This window comes from Lissotriton helveticus, chromosome 6 (assembly GCF_964261635.1).
Source record: "Lissotriton helveticus chromosome 6, aLisHel1.1, whole genome shotgun sequence".
Taxonomy (NCBI): domain Eukaryota; kingdom Metazoa; phylum Chordata; class Amphibia; order Caudata; family Salamandridae; genus Lissotriton; species Lissotriton helveticus.
The window spans coordinates 1,391,804,640-1,391,820,663 of NC_136067.1; the positions used below are offsets into that span (position 1 = coordinate 1,391,804,640).

A 16,024-nucleotide genomic window follows, 5' to 3' on the forward strand; every position below is an offset into this window, starting at 1 on the left:
TATCAACATGATGTTGCACATCTTCAGAAAGAATACATTGACACTTTAAGAATCCTGAGAAAACACTATGACACAGAGTTATAAAGACAGAATACAGCATCAAAACAAAAGAATGTCAACAAATAGGTACTCTATCAAGTTGCATTGTCATAGTTACTGGCAAACAAACGGTACCACTGCAACCTGCCGTCTTGACAGCCTGCGGAGGAAGTGCGGGGTCCTGGAAAACTGGGCGGCATTAAATGTATTTCTTCTGTGTTTACTTAGGAACAACGAGCATCTCAAGTCACACGTCGTCTTTTCCCTGCGGGCTTAGCTGTGCCTTCTAATCCTGGGGCAGTTGACAGGAAACTAGTGACAGCTCCTGAGCATCGTCAGAACACTTGCAGGTGCGGCTCGCGCACAGAGCAGTGATAGCGCTGAGGGGGTGGCGCGGAGTTGGTGCGGTCCAGCCAGCCAATATTTAACTACCTGTGGAGCTACTGCCAGAAGGGTTTCCGGTCAGCCCCCAGCTCGGCAGCATTCCAAACTGCCCGGTAGTCAGTCCGGCCCTGCTCTGAGGGCGTCATGCCGACTGGAAGCGAGAAGCGGGTCCTCTCAGCTACAGAAGAGGCGCGCGGAGAGGATGGTGAAGCAGAGAGGCTGCTGCACGAACTGGATGCGGACACTGAATTCGACAAGGCAATGGATGACAGGGGGGGACTGGACAGCCTAACCCGGAGACGGCGGAATGCTGAGCGATGGTGTCTTACCGCAGTCACGTGTGCAGTCTATATTGGACTGGTAAGAGTCGTGTAGGCAGTGGCGGCCGGTGACTTTTCGAAGTGGTAGCTGGTAGGGCGTAAAAGTTGGGAGTGAGTTTGAAGTAGAGAGTGAGGTGAGCTCAACTGACTTAAGGGGGGTCGGAGGGGTTCCCCTCTCCCCCCACCCCCCCCCCCCCCCCCCGAGAAAATTTTTAAAGAAATGAAGGTACAATGGTGCAATTTAAAAGCTATTTTTTATGTGTTAAACTGGACTAAGAATAAAGGGTGCACGTGACAGTTCTTTTGCCTCGTAGCTCACTAGTGGCCTTTTTGTAAAGGGCTGACTGAATACTTCTAGCAAGTTCATGTTTTAAAAAACTTTCACTTTTAATGATTGCTACTCGATGCAGTGTTATGAACATAGGATTCCTCATAATTCTTCATGTTGAAAATACTTTTTTTTATTTGAAGAGACTACGACAGCCATGCACTGTTTATATTGGGTTGCATTGTATTGTAATTGACTTTTTATGGCATTTGCTCCCCTGATGAGGCTTTGAAGAGCGTTGCAGCTTCACACAGAATACATACACATTTGTAGTCTATGGGTCAGAGGTTTTCGATGGGCAGATTTGTTTTAGTGCTATGATGATTAATATGCAAAGTATTTCCCGGAAACATTAAGAGATTTAAGACAAAACATCGCACAGCCGATATCTATCAGAGTTGGGATAAGGCGATGACTTTTCACAAATATTTAGTGGAGTTAGCATATTTAACAGACTAACCTGTACCATGCAGTTTGCATGCATCTCTTTAATGGCAGTTTTTAGCTCACTGGGCTAGATTACGATTGTAATTTATGAACTGCACGGTAAATAAAGGATCTCTGTGACAAAAGCAGTATCCCACAAACTCTATGCACAAAAATAATATTCTGCCATCCGCATAGTACAGGTTCTTTGCAGCAGGAATATTAACCCTCTGCGCTACCTTAGAATAGTCAAAACTGCTACTAGCCAAAATTCCGGCCTCTCTCCGGCAGGTTCATTAATGACCAGAGTTATTTTGTCACTGATATTGTTTCCTTAAAACTGTTGGCTTTACCAGGAACTCTGGGGCATATTACCAACGATTAGCGATATTTATCGCTAACGAGGCTTAGCAACGAATTTTTTATCGGTAAGCATCGCCGGAAATTATCGCAGGGATAACTTGCTATTATCAAGGTTTATCTCAGAAGTGATAAAAATCCTCACGCTAACTGCCAATTGAGAGATTATCGCTGGAAAACCAACGATAATCTCTCGAAGTTTGGCGTTAGCTTGATGATAGGGGCTCACAAACTTAGCCATGATATTCACCTTCCATAGGATATCATGGCTAAGTCAGGAAAATACCAGGTGTAAAAAAAGCAGTGCTAACCGCGGTTAGCGCTGCTTTTTTATCACTAACAGGGTTAGCGAAATCCTTGATAATAGGAGAAATGTCGCTTAACAACATTTCTCCTATTATTTTTCTCTAGAACTCCCCCTTTGCGTCTCATTAGAGATGCAAGGGGAAGCGTACATGCGAATTTGCGTGTTAGCACCCTGTTGCTGATAGGGAGATAATTTTATCTCTGCTTTCTTGGCTTTTAAAGCCAAAAAAGCAGAGATAAATCCCTTGATTATATGCCCCTATGTCTCTGCAGTGTTTTTAAAACTGCAATGCTACAAAAGTGGCCCGATGGTAATGGATGTCCCACCCCCCCCCCCCACCCCCTTCCAGCAGGCGCGCAACACCCATTGGGCTCACGGGGCTTCAGCCCCCCCCCCGTCGGCCTGTCAGCCCGGGCTGACACAGCTTCGCGGGCTGGCGAGCATGTAATTGCAGCCGCACCCGAGTACTTAACAGGTCTTTCAAAGACCATTTAGTTGTAAATGAGGCTTTTGTTGTGTGGTCACCCCTTCTCACAGCCACTTTGTCCGTGGTTGGAAGAATTAGCCCCCCCCCCCAAAATATTTTCTGCCCCCCCCCCCCCCCGAAATTTGGATCTAGTTGCCCGTCTGCCTTCCAGCATCCCGGGCCAGGTACGGCCAGTCCGGCATTGGTGCTAGTGCGTGCCTGGGTTCCCGAGAGCTAGATGAATGCACACTCAGTCATGCTTGTCAGATGGGAACGTGCTTGTCTCTGCTCTGGTCCAGAGTACAGAGCACTAGAGGAGTGCATGTGTGTTCTTGCAAGTTAGTGTCCTGAGTAGATTGTTTCATTTTTTTGCACTGCCCGAGTCTGGCTGTGAGTTCTCTGTTCTACCAGCGGCGTCCGGCCTGGCTAGCGTGGGGCGGGTGGCTCGCGGGTCACACGTGGGAGGGGGCGGGTGATCACGTATAATTAAAAAAATAATAATAACTTACCTTCCCGCTGGGTCCCGCATCTCCGCTTCTGCTCTTGTCCGGAAGCACAGCGCTTCAATCCAGCGTTGTGATTGGTTGTGAGAGTCCTGTTTGGACATTCAACCAGGGTATGGAAGACTGGGTTTGTTCTCAAGCAGGCTGTAAGGCAGCCTGCATGGAGAATGGGAAAGTGCGCATGACTGGCTTGTGCGGCCCGAGAGGGCTGACCAAACAGTCATTGCGCACTTGAGTGGGCAACCACTCTTCCCCTGCCCTGCTTCATGAGCAGAGCAGTCCCGCCCACCTGCCCGCCCGCAAAGGAAACATAACATGATAACTTTCAGTTATTATCACGTCATGTTTCCTCTTCTCGCACTGCTTGAAAGCAGTGAGCCGTCACTGTCTAGGCATCATTTTAGCTTGAGGGGGTCATTAAATATTATTACCCAGCAATGGACCATTAATTACAACAGCCTTTCTCCTCGTGCTTGTAGGGCTACTATAAAACAAACTTATAGCCGCATCAAACGCAGCTGCAGACCCAGCCCTGCTTCGGAGAGCAGGTGTGTTGTTTAGTCAGTGTTTCGATTGAGAGAGCGCAAACTGACTTAAATGTATGAGTACATCACACTTATCTGTAGTAAGCACAAATCATGAGGAGAAATGCCATGAGTGCTAATAGTATCTGCAATTATATTCTAAATGTGTAGCTAATATAGAGATTTAAGTAGAAGTGGAACTAATACAGAAATGTGTGGCATTATATGATTTTAGTAGATGTGATTATTTCTGAATCCATGTCGTGTAGCTGTTAAAACATAAGATGGTATGCGGTTAAACGCAGAATGTGGTAGGCCTCAGGGCCAGAGCTGGAGCTAAAAGGGAAGGTGTTTCTTTTCACGACACAGATTGTATTAATGTTTTGGTCATCGCATTAAATGGGCCATGATTTATAGAGATGTTTACTAAATAATAGAATAAGAATATTAACATGCTTTAATTAAAGAAGAAGTTGAATGCTATAATCATGATGAGAAATATTGTAGGCCTGAAATGTTTTAACGTTGATTTATACGTACATGTCTGGGCTGAGAAATGTTGCAAGCCTTTTTAGAAGTCTATGAGAGTTGGGTTCTTGGCTGCAGATATCTGTCTGCACAGGAAAAGGGGGGATCCAATTATAAATGAATGAATAGAGGTCTGTTCAGTAGACGGCCCAGACATGGAGGAGGGTTCTGGAATGTTTGAGGGGTATCAGCGGGCCGGAGAAGAGTCTGAGAAGCAAGGTCAACTCTAACGTATGAGGCCCAATACAAAGCATCATGGAAAAAGCCAGAAGCTACACCACGTGAGGGGCGTCTCGCAAGGGGCGTCTCAAATGTTGTTGACTGTTTTGTATTAGGGACAGCACCCCTGGGTGGAGTTAGAGCAGATACCTGAGGACCCTTTAGAGAGCGGATGGGTAGGCAGAGAGGGGTCATGACTGGAGAACTATAGGTTTTCACCAAGAGACTTAGAGTGGGTGACTTCCCTTGGGGGTCATTCACTGCTGACACCTTTGTTAGGTTGGGACTTGGTTAAGTAGGGATACCATCTAGAGCAGGGTAGGGACAGCCTAACCTGTGCGTTTTCCTCCAACCTAAATGAAGGAGAGATATGCGTCTATGCTGATAGCTTTATTATTCTTAGAACTTGTGTTAGTGATTTCCGTTGCTCGTTTGAGGGCTTTCCGAGAGCACATGTATGTAATTGGACCTGTGTATCTCGTGAATCTCATTCTGAGATGCCTGTATTTGCAGCTTATCATATCTTTACAATAAACTTTTGAAAGCTAGAAGTTGTTTGTGATCTTTGGGAGCAGAGTCCTTTATTGGGTGAACTAATTTGGAAATAGGTGCACTTTCTTTCCTCACAGACAGGCAACAAAGGTTCAGTCGACCAGAACGAGGTTTGGATCAATAGATATAAGGTATCGATCAAAATCTCGCCCTTTCAGTTGGTAGCTATAGAGGATGGTTGCCTTCTTGAGGACGGTGACCTAGGCCAGGTTAGCTTACCCCAAGGCCCCTAGAGATCGATGATCGGAAGAACAGCCCGCTGAAGAAGATCCGGATGACGTGAGACAGAAAAGGCAGCAGTATCGGTCGAGAGTGAGTATAAAGGGTTATGCGTGTTAGATTGCGGTGTTTTGTATTGTATCTATGTTGTAATGTCTGGCGGAGTTGAATGTCTGTAGAGTGACTGTGGAACAGGTTGTGAGCGCGCGCAACCGGTGGAAATCTTAAGTTCAAGGAGAGCTTAAGTGGTTCGGGTGTATCGGACACCCAGAGTAATTGTCAACTAGTGTGAAGGGGGTCATGAGGTACCATTGATCACCCGAAGGACCGAGATAGGGGGACCGTAAGAGTGAGTGCGTGAGTAACGGACGCTGGTCGGAAGTTACTGTGTGTGTAAGCAACCTATCAGAGAGACGATAGACATTTCGTCAGTTGTGTTGACAATTACAGATAGACTGTGGACGTACAGTCGAGAGAAGTGACCGCTTGGTCGGAAGTAGTCATTTTTCGGTGTATGAATGGGACGCATGCATAACCGGGAGACGAGTTGAGAAAGGAGGGGTGCTGCTGCGAAGCGGAGAAAAGTGACGTCAGAAAGTGTCGCGCAGTGATTGGCCGACCGGAGAAAGACCGCGCTGTGATAGGCCAGCTAGCAAAGACGTCAGACAGGGTCGCGACGTGATTGGCCGACCGGAGAAAGACCGCGCTGCGATAGGCCAAGCTAGCAAAGCCGCGACAGGATTGGTGGATTGTCATCAGGAAGTAAACAGAGTAGCGAGGCTGGATATTTTGCGCATAATTATGAAGTGTTTTAAATGGCTGAAAGCGGTGTTTAAAAAAGAGAAGCGGGGATCGTATGAGGGGGAAGAAGCCCCGCCGGAGGGTACGCCAGCTCGTTATATGGCAGTGAATGTTGGGCTGCATACGATCCTTTGGATATCAGAGTGGAGTAAGATTACTGAAGGAAATGAGGAACTGACGTTCCCGAAGTACGGGACGTTCAGATTAGAGGTGTTACATCGATTAAAATCAGTCATGACCTCAATGAGACCCTTGCCTAGACCAACCCAGTTTGAAGCTCTTGAAGCATGGATTAGGGCAGCGCATGAAAAGAATATGAACAGACGACAAGAAAGGGTGAAACGATCGGTAAGGGCAGTGCAGGATGCCAGGTGGGATGCGGATGCTAAGAGATGGAGAGTGCATAACTTGGAAGTAAATAAACTGTACCCAGTGTTAGAGGCGCCCGTAAATAAAAGTCCCCTAGAAGAAGATGATGAGAGCGAAACAGAGGACAGCCTGATAAACAGATTATTGACAGACAGGCCACCCCCGTATAATAGAGCAGGGGGAGAGGTCGAGCATACAGAAGGAGACAAGGGGGGCAATGCAGGAGAGCATAGACCGCTTCCCAGTTCAGAGTGGGATCCTGAGCCAAAGAAAGAGCTGTCCCAGCCTAGTCAGGTGCAACAGGTAGTCGGGAGGTTTGTGGTACAAAGAGCGCCGGAAACGGAAAGCGCCACATCCTACCCATTACCAGATGCACTACAGGTACCTGTTACCATAGGTCCTATAATATCGATATATGACCAAGAGAGAGCAAGAGGGGAAGAACGGGTACGGAAGGACAGAGAAAGAGCAGAGAAGGCAAGAAGGAACGATACGATCAATTCCCCAAGTCAGATGCCGATACCGAGAGAGTGGAGCACCCCGATGCACACAGCAGGAGACCCAGGGGGAGATCCTGGGGGCCCTAGATGGCCAATGGATCTGAGGGGATCTGGACGAAAATCCTTTCAAGAGCTAAATGAGTACATGAAGCAGTGGGATGAGGCAGTGAAGGCTCAAAAGAGCATCAATGCTGCGGAAGCTGAAAGGGAAAGTCAGGACAGCCGAGCTCGGACTCACTGCGGGGCTGGGGAGAGCAGCCCGGAGTGGGACTGTAGAGAGAGAGAGAGTAGGGGAGTCACCCATTGGGCCCGGAGGGGAGATAGAACAGACCTGGAAAACGGGGGCCCCGGGAGTGGAGGGGTGGCGCGCCCAATACTCAGTGAAGAGGAGAGGAGAGCGCAAGAGTACAGAAACAGCTTTAAGTGTCCACACTGTGTGCCCGGCACCGGAGAACCGAATGGGAGTTGTGAGAGGTCGCACCATAGTCCCTGTGATGACGGAAATGAGCGCAGCCCAGGGAATATGGGGAACCAGGAAGGATCGTATCAGATACTGAGCGATACTAGGCAAAGAGAGAGTAGAGAGCAGAGGGAAAATAACAGAGAGGTGTGCGGTGAGAGGAGAGAAGAAGAAGAGTGTGGGCAGAGAAAGAGTGGGGGTAACAGGCCCGTGTTCCATCACCTTCCAAGATCGGATGGCCGAGCATGGGACCTGGAGAGATGGGAGCAAGGGAGGGCACCCATTAACTCTCCCGAGCCCAAACGTAGAGCTCGAAGTTGGGATGGTAGGGAGACCAGTGAGCCCCCTTCGAAAGACATATTGCGAGCTGAGATAAAAGCCAAGAGACTCGATGTCACCAGTTTAAGGTCAGACCTGGATGACATGGTAGATGGTACCCTGCCTTTGGAAAGAATGGAAATGTATGAACAGGATGAAATACTGTATATGGCAAAGGACATTACTCGAAAAGCGAGAGCAGTCCATGAGAAGTTAGTCGAACTAGCAGGCAAATATATGGTGGACTTGTCAAGAACCAAAGCATTACAGGGTAACCACAGGCTACATTATACAGATCGAGACCTAGATGAGAGGAGAACGATTGGGCTGAAAACGCACATAAGGGAACTGATCGCTGGAATAAGGACATGGAGGGCACTAGATAAGTGGGAAGAGAGGTGGTCCAAGAAAGGGACCGGCAGGAGAAGCACGCTTGGTATGACACCAGGACAGCAGGGAATAGAAGCTTACCCTTTGCGTGAAGTTGCAAATGGGAACTATGTCCATGTCCCTTGGAGTAGGGGAGATTTAGCTGCTTTTACCACCTCTTTCCCCAAATTACGTGAAAACCCAGTGGAGTGGTACAAGCAAGTGGAGAGATTTGTAAAAATCTCAAAGGTCCTTTGGATAGATCTGAACACGCTGTTTGACATTGTAGTACCAGGAGATCTGTGGACAGCATGCAAGGTTAGCGCTGAGTGGCCCACAACGGAGCCAGAGAGAGATGCTAAGACTAATGGGCCGTCCGAGATTGTGATGGCAAAATTCGAGAGGGTGATGACTTGGCTGAAAGAGAAAGTGCCAATGCAAGACATAGATTGGGTCAGAATAGACCGAACAAGACAGGAACCCAAAGAGACAGTTCACGAATATTACGAGAGATTGCTGAAGGCGTTTAAACAGTATAGCGGCTTGGATGTAATGGATCCAAAAGACATAGGGCAATTCGTGTCCAAGTTCGTCCTGGGACTGAGACCGGATATTAGTTTAATGATTCAGCAACACTCGATTTGTTGGCAAACTAAACCCCTAGATGAAATACTGAGATATGCCAGGTACTGCTGTGATGAGATAGACTCTAAGGCTAAGAAACTAAAAGAAAAGTTGATGGTGGTACAGATGCAGGCAGCAGGGAAGGGGGGACAACAGCAACAGCAGCAAGGAACAGGTACAGGAGGAAAGAAGCAGTACAGTCAGAACAAGGGCAATGAGGAGAGTTCCACCTTTAGACCCAGAATAGATATAGCTGCCTTGAAGAAAACGACTAGGTGCCACCAGTGCAACGAGGTGGGGCATTGGAAACGCGAGTGCCCCTACAATGTAGAAATAGGAGAGCAAGAGATAGAGGAAGAAGAGGTCCAAAGCGCGCCTACAAGAGGGGTAACGCCATACCAAGGAAAGGTGCTCAAAGGGGGGGGGGCTCCTCCCCGAGCCCAGTTCCCGCAACCTCCTCGAGTAGGGAGTATGGGTAAGACCTATAGACAAATGCCCCTGTTTGTGGAAGGGGAAGAGTGCTATTATGTGGACCCATTAACCGGACAGAGAGTGGAAAGAGAAGACTGCACCCTCGGGGCAGCCTTGGAGGTGGACCAGAGGGGACCCTATGTTGAAGCAGAAGTAGCAGGGTGCCCTACGACATTTCTGGTGGACACAGGAGCCACTAGATCCACGATCAGATCAGCTGCAGTTCCAGACCTGCCCATGTCTGGAGAGACCATACAGGTGGTAGGGGTCGCAAACAGGAGAATAACCAGCCAATTGACAGAACCGGTACAGGTGAAAATAGGGAAGTACAGCGATGAGCACCAGTTTGTGGTTTGCGATTCAAGTCCTGTGTGTCTGCTAGGGAGAGACCTGTTGTGTAAATTGAATTGTACTATATATTGTACACCTCAGGGAGTGGAGGTATTGACCAATGATGATGACGCCGATTTCAAAGTTGCAAACTCAAGAATATGCGTGGAGCTGTACCCTACTTTAACAGTAGATGAGCTCCCCTGGGACTTGAGAGAGACAGTGGCACCAGAAGTATGGGATTTCACTGGGGAAGAGATTGGATTGGTCAAAGGGGTGGACCCAGTGAAAATTGTAGTGAAACCGCATGCTGAGTTCCCAAGAACACCCCAATATAAATTGACTCCAGAAACGATTGCAGGCATAAAACCCGTGATCGAGTCCATGATTAAACAGGGAATACTGAAAGAAATCGTGGGTAGTCCATGCAACTCCCCGATTATGGGTCTCCAGAAACCAAATGGGAAATTTCGGATAGTGCAGGACCTTCGAAAGATTAATAACATAGTCGTTTCGTGTTGTCCAGTGGTACCGAATCCATCAGTGATACTGTTTCAGATTCCATTCCAAGCTGAGTGGTTCACTGTGATCGATCTTTGCCAGGCTTTCTTTTCGATCCCTCTGGACGAAGAAAGCCATTTTCTTTTCGCATTTAAGCTGGAAAATCGCGTCCTAACATGGTGTCGTATCCCTCAGGGGTATACAGAGAGCCCATCGATCTTTAACCAGCTTTTGAAGAAAAATCTTGAAAGTCTAGTGCTGCCCCAGAAGTCAGTTCTGGTCCAGTACATAGACGACCTCCTTGTGGCGTCAGAAACAGAAGAAGCTTGCAGGGAGGACTCCATTGCTTTGTTAAATCACCTAGCTGCCAATGGGCACAAGGTGTCCCCGGGAAAATTGCAGTACTGCTTGACAGAGGTGCAGTACTTGGGACACAGAATAGAGAAAGGCAAACGAAAGGTGTCACCAGACAGGATAGAGGCGATCATGAAAATGAATGCGCCTAAGACACAGAGAGAGGTCAGGATGTTCCTAGGGATGGTGGGTTATTGCCGACAGTGGATCGTGAACTTTTCACTGAAAGCAAAGCCCTTGCAAAAACTGACGCACAAAGAGGTGAGTGATCCGGTACCATGGGACAAAGACTGTTTGATGGCGTTCTTACAGCTGCGAGAGGACCTGTGTCGTGCTCCGGCATTGGGAATGCCTGATTACAATAAACAATTTTTTCTTTACTGTTGTGAGAGAGAAGGGTGCGCGTTGTCTGTGTTAGTCCAAATCCATGGGAATGCCCGTAGACCAGTTGCTTATTTCTCGGCTACTCTAGACCCAGTAGCCGCAGCGTTGCCCGGATGTCTCAAATCCGTTGCTGCAACGGGTGTCAGCATTGAGAGATGTGAAAATATCGTCATGGGGCACCCGTTAGAGGTGTGCGTGCCCCATTCTGTTGAACTGTTGATGACCAGGACCAAAACACAGCATCTGACCAACAGCAGGCTCACGCGCTATGAGCAAGTTATTCTTGCTGCAGAGAATGTGACCCTCAAGAGATGCTCTGTTTTGAACCCTGCCACCTTGATGCCACTTCCAAATGATATCGAGGATGATGATGAATGTACAGACCATGACTGTCTCGATGTGACTGAACTATGCACCAAACCCAGACCCGACATCGTAGATGAGCCACTGACTGACCCAGACGAAATTTTCTTTGTCGATGGTTCATGTGTAAGAGACGAAGTTGGGCAGTTGAGAGCAGCTTATGCTGTTTGTACAATTACTGGAGTTGTGGAAGCTGGGTGCCTGGAAGGAGTACACTCCGCTCAGGTAGCCGAGATTATTGCCCTGACACGTGCTTGCTTGGCAAGCAATCAAATTCGAGTCACCATATACACCGACAGCCAATATGGGTATGGGGTAGTTCATGATTACGGGCAGTTATGGTCTCAAAGAGGCTTCATGACCTCTTCAGGCTCTCCCATTCGCAATGGAGAGTTTGTGCGCCTGTTGTTAGAGGCATTGCAATGCCCAGCAAGTATCGCAGTTGTAAAGTGCACCGCACATACCAGAAATGAGGACTTTGTTTCGAAAGGCAATAGATATGCTGATGAAGTTGCGCGGTATTGCGCGGAACAAGGTTACTCTTTCACAGAGGTGGAAGTGGGTGGAATAAATGTAAGAACTGAATTAGCCATGATACTGGAAACTGTTGATACTTGGGATGAACTGTCAACCATGCAAGAAAACGCTCCTGATTCTGAAAAAGAAACATGGGAAAAGGCAGGATGTGTAATGGGTGAGACCCATTTTTGGGTCTCAGCAGACGGCAGAGCAGTGTTGCCCAATGAGATGGTGAGTCCAATGGCTAGACTCATACATGGTCCCGTACACTTAGGGAGAGATGCTATGCTGAGAGTGTTTAGACAAACTTGGTACAATCCTAAGTTTAGAATAGCAGCAGAAGCAGTGTGCCAGCGTTGTGTGACCTGCCAGCAGCTGAACGTAGGAAAAAGAACACCAGTTGCACTGAGTCACATAGGAAGGTCTGGAGGTCCATTCAATCGAATGCAGATAGATTTCATTGAAATGCCAAGGTGCAACCGCCTCCGCTATGTCCTGGTGATTGTTTGTGTGTTCTCCAGATGGGTTGAGGCATACCCTACACGTAGGTGCGACACCCTCACAGTGGCCAAGTTACTGCTCAGGGAACTCATTCCTCGCTTCGGGGTGCCGGCCTTTTTGGAATCAGATAGGGGAACACATTTTAACAGCGAGCTTGTGAAGATGGTTTGTGTAGCGCTAAATATTGACCAGAAGTTGCATTGCAGTTACCGACCAGAAGCCTCAGGAATTGTGGAGCAGATCAATGGCACGATCAAGGCCAGAATAGCCAAAGTTTGTTCCTCAACGACCCTGAGTTGGCCTGACGCCCTGCCATTGGTTCTCATGAGCCTTCGTAGTACCCCAGACAGAAGGACAGGGTTGTCACCACATGAGGTGTTAATGGGGAGAGCAATGAGGCTGCCATCCGTCCCAGCTACTGCACTGTTAAATATCACAGATGATATGATCCTGGACTATTGTAAGGGGCTGTCTGACGCCATTCGTTCTGTGTCCCTTCAGGTGCAGGCTGCCGAGGTTCCAGCGTGCCAGGGCCCGTGCCATGACCTGTACCCTGGGGACTGGGTCCTGGTGAAAAAACATGTGAGAAGAAGCTGCTTGGATATTCGTTGGCGTGGGCCCTTCCAGATCATCCTGATCACGAACACAGCTGTGAAGGTGGGAGGCCTGCCCAATTGGATCCACGCGTCACATACGCGAAGGGTTCCAGCACCTCTGGAAGAAACAGCTCCTCTCTCGGATAGACGTCCAGCAGAGGACCGAGAAGCCATAGAGGGGGCTAGCCAAGCTGTAGAGGTGCCAGCGGAAGCAGGGAACGAGTCTGACCAAGCTGAGGACGGTCAGTACAACAGCGAAACAGAAGACGCTACAGAAGGAGAAAGTAGCTGGGAGTACGAGTCAGACCCTGACAGGTCTGAGAGAGAGCGAGAACAGACAAGAAGGAGAAGGAGTAGAAGGGCACGTGGAGAAGCTAATTGGCCGCAAAGAAGGAGCTCTAGCCTGAGGTCAACTCCAGAGTTAACCCTTCCTCCGATATCCGAAGACTCAGACCCAGAAGAAGGTGCTCAGGGCGCTGAAGCACCGGACCGAAGAAGGTCAAGAAGAGTGCGTGTGCCTAACAGAAGATACTCCACTCCTGAGTGGACATATCTGGCGACAAATGTCTGTGAAACCGGAGACAGGGAGGATCCGAGCGGTGGTGGTGTCCAGTTCTGAGCCCATTATCACCGTGGAAATACGACTGTTGGTACCCGGTGTCGAACAAGAAGGGTCACTAACATTCATGCTCCCCAGACCTCCCCGCCTCAGCAAGTTAAAACACATGTTCCTTTCAGAATTGCAATTCCCCGACTTTGGTACAACGATAACAGCACATGAAGAGCACAATCTTCGTTTGGAAATACTGAACTATGCTATTGAAGCTGCAACCACAAACCTGATAGTAGACTGTTAAAGGACTTTGTAAATAGAGCAAGCAGAGAAAGAAGATTACCTAGCGCCCAGGAAGCAGAGAATTTTAGGGAACTTCCCTTGAGTTGATGGAGAAGGGCTAGGGTTGTCTTTATTGAACTGTTAAAGGACTTTTGCGAAGAAGGTTGTCAGCCTCCAGTTGTGTGGATTCGAAAGACAAAAGGATTAAAAGAGACTGTAAAGGAACGAGAGGAAAAGAACTTTTTGCTAAGATAAGAGAGAGCCATATTGTCTGACGAAATGGAGGCCGGCACCCAGAACCGCAGAGCTAAATGTATGATAGGTACACTAATAGTAGGAGTGATAATATTAATAGCTTTAGTGGTAACAATTTCTTATGTAAAGGGACATGAGGAAGAGGTAAAGGTAACTGATGTGAAATCTGTAGAAACGCTTACACCTACTGTTGCTGGTGAGAAAAGGGAAAACACTCAAGAGAAAGCGTTATTGGCTGCAGAAGCCCGCAGGTTACACGTAGATGAGTCCCAAGGAGACTTTAGGTCAAATGCTTATGCTAAACTCTTATATGAATACGTGGATGCCATGGAGGTTAAGGATTGCTACGTCTGCATGCAGTTGCCGGCGTCTGTAGATGAGGGAATTCGATATCATCACCTCCCGCTGACATATGGCATTACATGTAGCTTATTGCTTAGTATATTTTATGAGAGAGATAGTTTCGAATACTATTTCTCCAATTATGATTCAGTGTTGCCAGAAGTCCCAAATTATAAGCAGATGAACAAATGGGACTACTGGAAGAGTGAAGACAGATTGGCCAAGTTCTTCATTCCTTGGATTACCTTAGATACTTCACATGCCCGTAGAAATAACCTGACATGTAAGGTGTCAGAAGTCGAGAAGAAGTTCATAGGGCAGGTGGATGATCGTTACAGGAGACAAAAGATTTTGAAAAAATCAGGACAATGGAAAACAGATTGGACCGAGGAAGAGAAGGCACACAAGAGAAAGGGTAGTAGTGGTCCAATAGCTTTAGATAAGACGCAGAGAGGAAAGCTATGTCTTCACCGAGCCAAAACGTATTATGAAAATGTATACGTGGGTGAAGTTGACTGTGAACATGCTTTCAATCTAGAGTACTATACTAAGGATTTCCTAAAGGGAATGCAAGTGATTCCAAATGTGTATTTTGTATGTGGAAGAAATGCTTACGTGAGACTACCTGACAACTGGTATGGATCATGTTACCTAGCAATTGTCTTCCCCAAAATATATCATGCACAAGACTTAGTGATCATTGAGGGCAAGACATCTTCGAGGGGAAGGAGAGATGTAGGAGATGCAGAAATGGTTGGAGATGTCTTTGGAGCTATGTTCCCTCTTTTGGGAGTAATCCTTAATGATGTTAAAATTAGACGACTGGCAACAGTTGTCGACAGGTTGTCTGCCAGCACTGCTCAGTCCTTAATGCTGGTAGAAGGAGAGATGCAATCGATAAGGGCTATGGTTCTTCAAAACCGTCTTGCGTTAGATGTCCTATTAGCAAAAGAGGGCGGAGTCTGTAAGGCTTTGAAGGTCCAGGAATGCTGCACTTACATTCCAGACAATTCGAAGCCCCTTGAGAAAGTTATTAGGAACATAACTAATATTCACAAGGAGATCGAAGACTTGAGTAGAGAAAATGTCTGGGAAAAGGTGGGCCACGGAATGAGTACAGTTGGAGGGTGGTTTTCCACCTTAGGCAAAAGCTTTGTTTGGTATATCCTAAAGCCTATCATCATAATATTGATCTGTGGGATTATATTGTGGGGATTGGTGAGGGTATTCAAATGGTACAGAGCAAGAAGGTCAGAAAGGGCCCAAAGAGAGCAGCTGCAGAGATTGGCTGCCATACAAGATAATCAGTACCGGAGCCTGAGGGCTCTGGAAGCGCAGAGAATGCCAGCAATAACTGCAGTCTAAATGTTAGTGATGACCCCGAGAGGTCATCAAAGGGGGGAACTGAGAGAGCGCAAACTGACTTAAATGTATGAGTACATCACACTTATCTGTAGTAAGCACAAATCATGAGGAGAAATGCCATGAGTGCTAATAGTATCTGCAATTATATTCTAAATGTGTAGCTAATATAGAGATTTAAGTAGAAGTGGAACTAATACAGAAATGTGTGGCATTATATGATTTTAGTAGATGTGATTATTTCTGAATCCATGTCGTGTAGCTGTTAAAACATAAGATGGTATGCGGTTAAACGCAGAATGTGGTAGGCCTCAGGGCCAGAGCTGGAGCTAAAAGGGAAGGTGTTTCTTTTCACGACACAGATTGTATTAATGTTTTGGTCATCGCATTAAATGGGCCATGATTTATAGAGATGTTTACTAAATAATAGAATAAGAATATTAACATGCTTTAATTAAAGAAGAAGTTGAATGCTATAATCATGATGAGAAATATTGTAGGCCTGAAATGTTTTAACGTTGATTTATACGTACATGTCTGGGCTGAGAAATGTTGCAAGCCTTTTTAGAAGTCTATGAGAGTTGGGTTCTTGGCT

General features: G+C 47.2%; 1 protein-coding gene across 1 annotated transcript in view; it reads left to right on the forward strand.

Annotated features, from left to right (window-relative positions):
* Positions 1-511: 511 nt before the first annotated feature.
* The window catches only part of LOC144761759 (sodium-dependent glucose transporter 1-like), a 602,058-nt gene continuing 586,545 nt past the window's right edge, over positions 512-16,024 (forward strand). Inside the window, exon 1 of the mRNA XM_078647010.1 lies at positions 512-783. Within this exon, the coding sequence (XP_078503136.1) occupies positions 568-783 (216 nt within the window). The 5' untranslated portion in view covers positions 512-567. The remainder of the gene's footprint in view (positions 784-16,024) is intronic.